This window comes from Homarus americanus, unplaced genomic scaffold, assembly GCF_018991925.1.
Source record: "Homarus americanus isolate GMGI-L3 unplaced genomic scaffold, GMGI_Hamer_2.0 scaffold56241, whole genome shotgun sequence".
Lineage (NCBI taxonomy): Eukaryota > Metazoa > Arthropoda > Malacostraca > Decapoda > Nephropidae > Homarus > Homarus americanus.
In genome coordinates this window covers 6,271,300-6,284,810 of record NW_024740202.1, presented here as the reverse complement: position 1 = coordinate 6,284,810, position 13,511 = coordinate 6,271,300, and the positions used below count along the sequence as shown (strand labels likewise).

Sequence of the window (13,511 nt, the reverse complement as noted above, 5' to 3'; positions counted from 1 at the left end):
AACAATAATAACAATAATAATAATAATGAAATAAAAAAATAAAAAAAAGATCAAGAGTGAGAAACAATATATGTATGTTGCGTTGTTAATGGTAAGAGAAACAATTGAGACCCTGCAACTGTGTGTAAATGAGGCAGAAATTCAGATCAGCAACCTGGGACTTGGTCCCAATTTTCTTGATTCCATATGGCAGCAGACTCTACCATTAGACAACACATTATGCTTCCAATATCTTCCCAGGCGGTAGTACCTCCCTGTTTTGTAGCTGCCTATCTACCTACTACCTACTTAGAAGCATTAGCTGTAGTGTGAGCTCTCAAGCATTTTCGGGATCTCATTTTGGGATATCCGATCACAGTTCACACAGATCATGTAGCTCTGACAACTATATAATGGAAAGAACTAATCAGGGCGTTTAGCTCGCTGGTATCTAACTATACAGGAGTTCGCACCAGACTCAAGTTTTTGCCGGGCCGTGCGAACGTGGTAGCCGATTCGCTATCTAGATACATAGCTCCTGTCACGCCACTACCTACGTTCACCCTGTCACAGTTAAGGGCAGAACAATTACAGGATCCACTGTGGTCCAAGGTTATATATGCCTTAGAATTGGGAGATGAGGTAAATTTGCCAAAATTACCTCTACCACTCTCATAGTTTGAGCTGCGGCACGACATACAATATCCCTCAGTGAAAACACAAGAAGAGTTAATCCCTCAAATTTTATTCCTACATAATTAAAGGAAAACACTCTCACCCTCTTCCATGATGCACCTCAAGCTGGGCATCCAGGGCGAGACAGATGTCTAATAGAAATTAGACAAAAATATTTTTGGAAAACTATGAGGACCGACGTCGAGCATCACATTGCTAAATGTTTATCTTGTGCAAAACACAAGGGAACAACGATGGATCCCGCTCCAATCTTAAAATACCTGACGCCGGAACGTCCATGGAATAGAGTTGCGATCGATTGATTGCAACTACCAAAAAGCCACCGAGGCTCTAGTTCCGTTCTTGTCTGCATTGACCATTTCTCTAAATTTGTGGTAATAGCACCATTGTAGACCAAGTCGGCTGAACTAGTGGCTCATGCATTAGTCACTCCTCTAATCTGTCATTTTTCTACACCTAAAGTGATACTCTCAGATAACGGGGTAGAATTTAACTGCAATATTTTTTTCACCAAATCAAACCAGTGTGATACTTTTATGTCAGGATGTAGGCAAACATTTAGTAGTAGAAGGTTACCATATATCACCAGACTATTGTGAAATTAGCAGTAATTCATTCACAACCTTGCCTACTCGCCATTATCTTACATTTGTTACAAACATTACTTCTGAATTGGTTCCCATACCATTTTCCTTAAATATAAATTTCAGTTATCTTCATATTGTTTCTGATAACCTTAAACTTACTATCTTATATTAATGAGACACAGTTTCCTGACTTATAGGATTCTCTTCCTTATATTTATCTTCCGGTAAAATCGCACCTGGTTTCATTATACCTACCATCATATTTATCAATTCCTTGATTATTATGATAATTTGTTACAGGAAGATTTCTTCTAGGTACACCATGGTTTCTAAGAAGACTTTTCGGAGGAATTGCAAAAGCATATGCAAGAAGAAAAAGTTTAGCTAAAGCACACCTTTTTGTAACAAGGTTAGGTACACCTAGGATTTGAATCGTGAGGTCTCGGTTGGAGGTAGCCGAACGGTGTAACGGCACCATTTGCATTATATAAATATTCACCCAAATGTATAATCCCAAATTATTCACCAAGTTATTCAACTGTGCCTCATCTGTTGACATTATACATAGATGAGGTTGTAGTTCTTTCGGGTAGTGAGCGAGGTCTGGGCGAGGTCTGGGCGAGGTCAGCTCATGTTAGCAAAACAGTATATCTGACGTACAGATTTTACAGATTGCCCCGGAGGGGGCTAGTTTATTGGGCACCCCCTTACATCCTGTGCAAGGTGAAGCGCAGAAGCGTTTACAGTGCCCAACTGGGGAGCATGCTAAGTTCATGCTTGCCTTTATGACTCATGCATTAAGGGTGTGGAAGCCTGAAGGGTCATAGGTTTTGTCAGCAAGTTACAAAAAGTGACAGAATGATGAGTGTGTGTGGGGGGAATTCCCGGTACATTTCATCTGTTTATAGCAAAGCGTGGCAGGTCCCTAATAATGTCAAGTGCCAGGCCTGTGACTAGGAGGAAGGATATCTGGTCAGGGAGGGAAGAGGTGTTGGTAACGGCTGGGGACCTGTAGGAGGAGGTCATAGGACAAGTGAGGATGTAGTGAGGGAGGGTGTGAGAGTCGGGTTGACCACAAAGTTTACAAACAGTGCGGCCAGGCTCAGGGTTGCCAATGTACTCCCATAGGTACCTGTACCCTAGGCGCAGTCTCATGTACATAATCTGTTGAGATCGAGTCAGAGATTAATACTCTTTGTAGTGGCGGTTGGCGTCACCGGTTGCAGCGTCATAGTGGCATAATGTGACGCTACCCCGTTGTTTCAGGTGTGTCCATTTTACGTCAAATGCCTCTCGTTGTGTGGCGTGTATGCGAGATTTGAGATGATTCAGGGAGAGGGCGAGGGTGGCTTCAATATCTTCTTCTTGTGTAGCTTCTTTGGCAAGTCGATCAACAGTGTCACGGGCAGTTATTCCTATATGTGACGGGATCCAAATAAACTTGACACGGATGTCATCAGTTTGTTCTAGCCCGGCGATGGCGGCTAGGGTGTGTTAGGCGGCAGGGGAGGAGGGGGAGGGTAATTCGAGCCTCACTAGCACAGAAGTGCTGTCACTGATTATAAGGAGGTTCCGGTGTTCAGTGCGAGCATAGGTCGCCCCTTCATGAATGCCCGCGAGGATGGCTATGCTTTCAGTGTCAATGGAGGAGGCCCAGGCATGGACCCTGATTTTCTTGCGGGCCTGGCGCTCAGGAATCCACACAGCTGCCCCAGCGCAGCCCAGCGTGGTGACAAACCCATCACAGTAGACGAGGATAGGAGGGAGGGAGGTCTTTAGAGAGGAGGCGACATCATTAATCTGCTCAAGGCAGTTAAGTTTGAGCATATACCGCAGTTGGGTGGATTTACGACCAGGGAAGGTGTGGACGACAACATCAATACTCGGGGAGGTCCACGGCGGTAGAGGCGGATGAGTGTACTAGGGAGGGAGAGAGTTCGAGGGGGTGTAGAGGTGATAACGCAGGATGTCAGCAGCAGTGTGGACGGGCCAGTGTTGAGAGAGGGAGGGAGAGGTAATGGGGGCAGGCCGGCGCAGGAGGGAGTCAAGATCTGAGTTCAGTGAGCGGGACAGGGGAGTCGGTTTCTCACTGCGAAGAAGTTTAACACCAAGGATGGCATTGAGAGCAGTAATTCGATCGCGGACAGGAAGCAGGATTAGTTCACGCTGCATGACTTCTATTCTGGTGGTCATAGGGCAGCCGGGGATGAGTCTCATCGCTCTGTTTTGGATTTTCTCTATGCTTTGTTTCTCCCGCTGGGAGGCAACTACAAGGACAGGAGAGGCATAATCTATGACAGCTCTGACGATAGCAATGTAGATGAGACGTAGGACCATGACAGAGGCTCCTTTGAGGCAGTGAGTAAGGGGCTGGAGGGGCCTCGTTCGTTGGCGGCACTGGGAGATGACGTGGGCGGCGACAGAGGAGGTGGTGGCGCTGGTAGTGGCTCGCACGGGTAGACCAAGGTACCAGTCGGTGCGTACTTGATCGATGTCTTGTCCTTGCAGAGTCAGCGGTGTCTCACGCCGGAAGTGAGAGATGAACTTGGTTTTAGTGTGTGAGATGACTAGCCCGAGTGTTTGACAGGTCCGGGCGAACGTGGAGAGTATAGGTTGTTCATGTTGCACTGTAGTAATTTGGAGGAAGATATCAGCGTAGCTTATGATGTGACCTTCAAGGGCGCGCTCAGCAAAGATGTCGTTGAGGCGGCAGATGGAGTTCATGAGTACATTAAAGAGTGTAGGGCTGAGTACACCTCCCTGAGGCGTGCCAAGATCAAGGTCCCTGATCGTAGAGTAGTGGCCCTGAAACCGGACACGAGCCTGTCGACGGGAGAGGTAGTCAGCAATCCACGTGAGGAGTTTGCCCTTCACATCAATGTGAGTGAGGCACTCAAGGATCACTTCACTATTGGCTTTATCAAAAGCACCCTTGAAGTCAACGAAGAGGGAGGTTTTGGCTGAGGTGTTCGCCATGTAGTGAGCGATGCAGTGAGCAGTACTCTTTCTTGTCTGCCTGGTTTAGGGACTGGGATGGTGGTGGCAGTCTTCCATAAGTGAGGCAGCTGACCAGTATCATAAGAGAGGTTAAATAGACAGAGGAGGGGGTTACCAGGGGTGGCAATAAGGGCATTTAGCACAATTTTTTTTTTTACAAACAAACATTGCAAACATTGCTGGAATCAAATAGCTTTAGACGGCAGTAATGCCACTTTCAATTGCAACGAAATGCACATTTCATATACAGTATGTCACAAGTGTCAGTTGCGACAAACGATAATATAGAACTTCTTTACACTGGTTCGGGCTCTCAAAACGAACTCAACAGAATCACATTAAGTTTGCTGATTCACTACCATTGATACCATTCGCTTGGCTGGGAATATTTTACACTTTTACAGCATTGTCACATTGCTCGGGTGAGACCAGGTTTACTGTTAAGGGCGGAAGTGGTGGCAACTGTACCTGAAATATACTTTTACCGTGACTCCCTCGTCCCCAAAAACAACATTAACATTATGAAACCATTCAGAATGCTCATCTAATATATGACAGTATTTCCTATGTAATGGAAATGAGTCTGTTAATTGAATTCCTGCATACTAGGCATATTTCGCCACAGTGGATTTTGGTGGATCTATATTATGATGTCTTAGAACCAATTAACTTTGTGAAGGGGTGTCCCTAATTTGACTAAAATATTCCCCACTCTCTTCATTATTTCTTACCGGGTATGAAATTGACGGAAGGGTAAAGCTCGATGTCGGAGGGCAGGACAAAGTAGGTCTGCGCAGCAAGTCTGGCCACGTTCCTGCCCACATTGACGGGGTATAATAGTCCATTCTGATGACGGTACGTGGTCGCCTTGGTTAGATTGAGCCCCTGCTCACAGTCACCCTTCCTCGCTCGCACCTCTTCCGCCGTTGGTACCTACGCAACCCAAGGTCGGAGGAGTAAAAAAAAATGCATTTAAACAGCATTCACCAACTGCTATACTGCTCTTGGAGAGAAAACAAAGAACACAGAGGAAGTCAACAGTACAGGTACCAGGAAAAGTGAGAAATATGCTGATATGATCGTAATCGTGATTACACATCGTGATTATTTCAAAAGGAATGTTCATAAATAAACGAACGTACAACAAAAACTCAATTTACTGTATAGTTTGTCGACCTGGTACAATTAAATCATGTTTTCTGAGAGATGAAAAAGGTCGACATTATACATAATGGTGCGGGGATTTAATAGACAAGGAAAAATTAAAATCTTTAATAGATGGATCTAAATTTTCATAAGATTAATATGGAAATTATAAATGCAAAAATGTATCTAACCTAAATAACTTTAAAGTTTTGTGAAGTTTCAAAATATTATTAACACAAATGGTTATATTTTGTCTGTAATATTTTGTCTGTAATACTCTAGTATTACAGACATAATACGGATGGTGAATGTTTGCCGAGTCATAAAAGGGACCGAATGTAGATGCTGTATTGAAAAACATGAGCTCAGTATTGTAAGAAAAGGAAATGAAGTACCGGTATGTGCAGTCACGAGCCATGATAACGAGGACACCCTGCTTGAACGAGAGGTGAGGCTAGGTGGTCTTTCTCGACGAGAGCTCACTGCGATGGTCTCACACACACACACCAACACAAACGGTTGAACAGACTAACCTATTGTTTGATAAATATTTCAACAAATTATATCTCGGCACCACGCACAGAGCTAAGTAACTTGGTACATTACATAAGAAAATAAGAAAATAAGGAGTCTGCAATAGGCCGGTTAACCTGTGCATGGCAGCTCCTGTCGAGAGTTACTACCACTCTCTATCATCCATGAATCTATCTAGCCTCCTTTTAAAAATTTACAGCGTTCCAGCACTTACTACAAAGTTGCTAAGCTTGTTCCACTCTTCCACCACCCTATTTGTGAACCAGTTCGTTCCTATCTCCCTCCTAAACCTAAACTTATCCAACTTAAATCTGTTGCTACGAGTCCTATCCTGCTCGAATATTATAAGAAATTTATCTATATAGCCATTGTTGATTCATTTCACCCACTTAAATACTTCTATCATATCTCCCCGCACTCTTCGTCTTTCTAGGGAATGCAAGTTTAGCTTCTTTAACCTATCTTGATATGGAAGGTTTCTAAGACCCGGAATCATTTTCGTCATTCTTCGCTGCACCGACTCCAGTGAATTGATATCCATTCTATAATAAGGGCACCAGAACTGAACCGCATAGTCGAGGTGCGCCCTGACGAGGGCAAGATATACTGTAGTTGCAATAAGACCTCTGCACTCTTATTACTTACACTACTACATATAAAACCCAATACTCCGTTTGCCTTATTTCGAACATTAACGCACTGTTTCCTAGGCCGTAGGTCCGGGATTACAAGTACCCCTAAGTCTCTTTCACAAGTCGACTTCTCTAGGTTGATGTTGTTAAGGCTCTATACATTGACAGTATTTGTTCTTCCAATATTAAGTACTTGAGAAATATTAGAACAGACGAACCAAAACGATATTTTTTTCCACTAGAACATAAGAACATAAGAACATAAGAATGGAGGAAACTGCAGCGGGCCTATTGGCCTATACTGGGCAGCCCCATTTACACCCAGCCCCTATTGCTCATATAAGCATCCAACCAATTACATTTCAGAACGCTATCATTCTGCCAAATTCTAACATAGATATGTTAGGCCTCACCATTTCCTCTAGTATGTCATGGAAGCCACACATCCTCAACATTGCTAAAGCTGCCTCTCGAAAGCTAGGAATGATGTACATATGCCGTAGTTACTTCACTCCTGAGCAGTTGCTTCAAGTATATAAGGGATTCATTCGTCTTAACTTGGAGTACTGCTCTCATATCTGGGGTGGCTCTTCTGCGCTAAATGTTAGATAGGGTGGAATCAAAGGCATTTCGTCTTATTAACTCTCCTCCTTCAGTTGACAATCTTTCTTCCCTTGCTCTTCGCCGAAATGTTGCTTCACTCTCTCTCTTTTACAGGTACTTAACGGGCAATATATATACATATATAACTTCAACAATGGACTTGTTACGTGGAAAGCATAGTTTCATTACGTAGGTCTCGTCATTTTTATTGGTTTAAAATTATAATGCTCTTTTGTAATTTTGCGGAAGGTAAATTTTGGAATAATGTTACGTTTTTATTGTATATCACCTGTATTAAATAAAACTTTTTAAAACGTTTTGTTTTCTAGGCTCTGATGATGGAAAAAGATTTTCCGAAACGTTAGTGATTAAAGAAACCAAACATAGTCAAAATGTTTGTGTTTTCCCTGGTTCTCCTCTTCGTTAAATATATATATATATATATATATATATATATATATATATATATATATATATATATATATATATATATATATATATATATATATATATATATATATATATATATATATATATATATATATATGTAACCGGTCGGAATTTGCTGGACTTTAATTTCTCACTTGACTTGGGGTTTATTAAAATTTAATAGATGGTAAAGGCAGTGGAAGCGCCCCTTTGAGAAAAATCCCGAACCAGCACAAGAACACTTAAATCTACTACACAAAATGAACTGTCCGTGACCCGTGGAAGGATAGCGTCTGTGACTGGGATGAATGAGACACACTGTAAAATTTAGACACTTATATTCCCTCCAACACTACAAACACAATCAAATAATGGTACACCAATATGTGCACCTCTTAACTTAAACTTAAAACACTACTCTGGGGAATAAAAGTTATAAATGACATAGAAATTATTAGAAACACAGGCAACAATAAATTTGAAGTATTAAGAAATGTTAATTGCACACATGAACAGGCCTTAAGGGCTTTCACAAAATAATATCAGTCACTTAGGAAATGGTACTAAAAAATAAGAAATTAAATACTCCACAATGAATAGGCCTTAAGGGTTTTCAGCAAAATAATATCAGTCACTGAGGAATGGTAATAAAATATAAGAAATTAAATATTCTACAATGAATAGGCCTTAAGGGCTTTCAACAAGATAATAGCACCCCAACAGATGTACACTTCCTAACCTAACCTACCCACTACTCTGGGGAACAAGGTTATACCTGAGATCAGAATTATGAAGAACAATTAGAGGCATTAAAAGAATCAAATCACAGTATCACTCTGGTTCCACTTAATGGCACAAACATTCAAAACAATATTATCAAAATTATTTAGAGACTATTAAACTACACACGTCAAGATAATATCAGTCTGAGGAATGGTGTTAACTACACCCGTAATAAGGGAGGGAAAATGTTCCTCTAGGTATCTCCTACAGACCTAGACTCACGGTCTCAGTGTGTGACCATTAGTTTACTCAGATAGCCTCAGTGTACTCCCAGTGCGTCCATAAAGCGGAAGGGAGTGAGCCAATCAGACCTTGTACAGTTGAGAGAAACTTTAGCTTCCCGTTAGCAAGAGGGTTTCACTAGCTGCTCGGGACATGTGGGGTTGTGCACCGGAGTGGTAAGAACTGATCACCCACTGCTGATGCTGGTCCCGTGTCGTTTTAGTTGTCGGGAGCACTCGTTCACTCAAGAGATCCTTTGCTACCCCGCTAAACAGTGACAGGCCTACACTGATCGGTCCAATGGCGACAATCGCCACCCTCAATCATCAACGGCAGTCAATCTCTCGCAGTCAACTCCGGTCAACTCCGCAACTCCGGTCAACTCCAATCAACTCCGGTCAACTCCAATCAAGTGGGTTCTGACGGAAACCCTGAAATGAACTCACTGTTAGCTCTAGTTTACTTTATCACTGCCCTATCTAACCCTGTCTGAGATCGAATGAGACTTACTTGTTATACTGCAATAGCGCAGCACAGGTGACTAGGCCACGTGACTATTTCTGATGGACGCGCGGAACGTCTTGTCTGTGTGAATGCTCTCCGGGACTGGGCCTAGCCAGCGTCTCGTCTCCCCAAGGCGCTAGCTTGGGCCTACGTGATATATTTACCGCCTGACTAATAACTCCTTGGGACACCCGTAACATTATTCAGACTGCTAAACGATCTATAATAATTTCAAATTCAATAATAGTCCCTTAACTTCATGAATCGCATCATTATTAATTCGGTAAATTACATTTAATATCATATAGGCCTAGTTCCGCAGTCTCTCGCTACGAGCAGGCAGCGCTCCCTCCCCTCAGATGACCTTGAACGCTCAGTATCACTCATGGCGGGGCATTTGAAATTACTCTGAAATTTCTGATATTATATATATATATATATATATATATATATATATATATATATATATATATATATATATATATATATATATATATATATATATATATATATATATATATGCTGATAACCACAAGGAAAGAAGAAAACGCGATGTTCCCAAGCGCTTTCGTGTAATTCACTTCTTCAGGGGTGAGTGCAGACTAAAGAGAAGTACAAAACAAGGTGTATATATACAGAGGAGGGTGAGACCAGGTCCACAATGGTCAGGTATTAGGTAATGACCCTACTAATCTTTAAATAGCATGGCAACGGTCGGTAGTCAGGTCAGAGGGTAAGGTGACCCAACCTTCTCACCTGGTTACAAATCTTCTTAATTACAAAATTGTCCAGTTTGAACATGCCATTACTCAAATTCATGTTGAATGCTTCGGTATGTTGAATGAGACTAGATTCTATGATGTTCCTACTTAGCTATCAATTGAATTACAAGGTAATATTGAGGAGGCATTATCCCAGTCAATGCAATGCTTGTTATCCCTCAAATGCACAAACAGAGCATTGGATTCCTGGCCTGTCCTAACACTATATTTATGTTGTTTAAGTCTAGTTACAAGATCTTTACCTGTCTGGCCTAAGTAAAACATATTACATTCCTTGCAAGGAACTTTATAAATGCAACCAATTGTGTTGTTGGGGGAGTTCTTGATTAACATTTGTTTAACAGTGCATGAGTTTTTAAATGCCACATTGACGTTCCAGGTTTTTAGTTGTAAAGGAATGTGTGAGAAATTTTTGTGAAATGGTAATATTAAGGTATTCTTATGGTCATGGGTGGGCTTGGGATCAGTTCTATAAAAAGTTTTCTTAGTAATGTTAAGGCATTTGTCTATGAAAGATCTAGGGTATTGAAGGTTTGAGCCAATATTATAGATATATTTATATTCCTCATCAATGAATTCCGGACTGCAAATTCTCAAAGCACGTAGAAACATTGTTGAAAATACTGACTGTTTGACTCTATTATGGTGGGCAGAATAATAATGAATGTATGAACACACATTAGTTGGTTTGAGAGGCAAAGCTACTCTCATTAAACATCTTACTTCAACGTCCCCTCCACTGCCATACATGTACTGTGTAATCAAGACCCACAAGCCTAATAACCCAGCAAGACCCATCATTAGCTCAGTTGGGTCAATCTCTTATAAACTATCTAAATGGTTAGTATCTTTACTAAATCCCCTAGTTGGCAACATATCTAACTCTAATATCAAGAATAATATGGAATTGGTTGATAAACTCAATAACTTACACATTAATTATGATTTTAAACTGGTCAGTTTCGATGTAACATCACTCTTTACAAAGGTCCCAGTTGATGATTTACTGGAGTTCCTCATAGATTCCCTGGATAATATTTCATTGCCCGTCTCGAAAGACGACTTCATCGAACTCATCAAACTATGTATTAAGGATTGTAAATTTGAATTCAATGGAGAATATTATGCTCAAAAATTTGGTATGGCAATGGGTAATCCACTCTCACCTGTATTAAGCAACCTATATATGGAATTCTTTGAAAAGAAACTATTAAGTAATATTTTACCACCTTCAGCAGTCTGGTTTACATTTGTTGATGATGTATTATGTCTCTGGCCATGTAATGAGGACCTAAAAGCTTTCCTGCCACAACTTAATAACTTAGCTCCCTCGATCAAATTCACTGTGGAATTAGAGCATGACTGTAAATTACCATTCCTAGACTGTCTGATACACAGAATAGGTAACACTTTTAAGTTCAGTATTTATAGAAAACCAACTAATGTGTGTTCATACATTCATTATTATTCTGCCCACCATAATAGAGTCAAACAGTCAGTATTTTCAACAATGTTTTTACGTGCTTTGAGAATTTGCAGCCCGGAATTCATTGATGAGGAATATAAATATATCTATAATATTGGCTCAAACCTTAAATACCCTAGATCTTTCATAGACAAATGCCTAAACATTACTAAGAAAACTTTTATAGAACTGATCCCAAGCCCACCCATGACCATAAGAATATCTTAATATTACCATTTCACAAAAATTTCTCACACTCCTTTACAACTAAAAACCTGGAACGTCAATGTGGCATTTAAAAACTCATGCACTGTTGAACAAATGTTAATCAAGAACTCCCCCAACAACACAATTGGTTGCATTTATAAAGTTCCTTGCAAGGAATGTAATATGTTTTACTTAGGCCAGACAGGTAAAGATCTTGTAACTAGACTTAAACAACATAAATATAGTGTTAGGACAGGCCAGGAATCCAATACTCTGTTTGTTCATTTGAGGGATAACAAGCATTGCATTGACTGGGATAATGCCTCCTCAATATTACCTTGTAATTCAATTGATAGTAGGAAAATCATAGAATCTAGTCTCATTAAACATACCGAAGCATTCAACATGAATTTGAGTAATGGCATGTACAAACTGGACAATTTTGTAATTAAGAAGATTACTCTTCTTTCACTGTCAGTTATCAGCATATACCTAGATCAAGCGCACCTACAGTGATTTACTTGCATATATATATATATATATATATATATATATATATATATATATATATATATATATATATATATATATATATATATATATATATATATATATATATATATACCGAAAATATATATAATCAACACCTCAACCTGCCAGGATTCGAACCCACGGCCCACGAGCCCATGATCAGATCGGGGAACGCTAACCGCTAATGAAATAAATAAATAAATATATATATATATATATATATATATATATATATATATATATATATATATATATATATATATATATATATATATATAAATGTGTGTGTAACCGGTCGGAATTTACTGGACTTTAATTTCTCACTTGACTTGGGGTTTATTAAAGATTGTTAGATGGTAATGGCAGTGGAAGCGCCCCTTTGAGAAAAATCCCGAACCAGCACAAGAACACTTAAATCTACTAAACAAAATGAATTGTCAGTGACCCGTGGAAGGATAGCGTCTGTGACTGGGATGAATGAGACACACTGAAAAATTTAGACACTTATATTCCCTCCAACACTACAAACACAATCAGAGATTGGTGAGGGCAGTGAATCCGTAGTCATTGGTGTTATATATAGACCACCTAATTTGAGTAGGAACGATGGTAAATTGCTATGGGAGGAAATAAAGAAGGCATCTGATAGAAACAATGTATGTATTCTAGGCGATTTCAACTTTTCAGGCATAGATTGGAAAAATCAACTTAGCGATAATGAATCTGAAGATTTTCTAGAAGTAGTACAAGATAATTTTTTATATCAATTCATAAACTCGCCCACTAGAGGAAATAATATCCTCGATTTAGTTCTCAGTAATAATGAAAATCTAGTAAAAGATGTTGAGATTGGAGACGAACTAGGAAACAGTGATCATAAAGCCATATATTTTAACATAATATGGGATGGCAGGAAGAAGGAAAATTCGGCCCTGATCCCGGATTTTAGGAAGGCTAATTACGGTAGCTTAAGGAGAGACCTAAGGGATGACCCTATGGTCAAAAGATTAATCCCCCCCACACCTCAGGAAACTGTCAACTTAGGACGGGATAACCCCGAATTTAATTTAGCAGCTACTTATGAACAATTTATTGCGACAATCAATAATGCCCAAAATAAACACATCCCAAAAAGAAAATTCAGATCGATACGGAACCAACCCAAATGGATGAATAATAGACTCTTAGATCTTCTAGGGAAAAAGAAAGGAGTATATAGAAAAGTTAAGAAAGGCAAAAATCACTTACTTGGTTACTATCAGAACCTAACAAGACAGGTAAAAACAGAAATTAGGAAAGCAAAGAGAAATTATGAAATCAAGGTAGCAAACGAATCGAAAAATAACCCCAAAGCTTTTTATCAACTGTATAAATCAAAGGTTAGAGATACAATAGGTCCCCTTAAAACTACGAC

At 39.9% G+C, this 13,511-nt stretch overlaps 1 protein-coding gene across 1 annotated transcript in view; it reads right to left on the bottom strand.

The window, feature by feature from the left end:
* LOC121875268 (beta-1,4-glucuronyltransferase 1-like) overlaps nt 1-13,511 on the bottom strand; it is a gene marked incomplete at its 3' end in the record, with an annotated part of 117,718 nt that overhangs the window by 16,342 nt on the left and 87,865 nt on the right. The window contains exon 4 of the mRNA XM_042379728.1: nt 4,991-5,192. Coding sequence (XP_042235662.1) covers nt 4,991-5,192 — 202 coding nt within the window. The remainder of the gene's footprint in view (nt 1-4,990; nt 5,193-13,511) is intronic.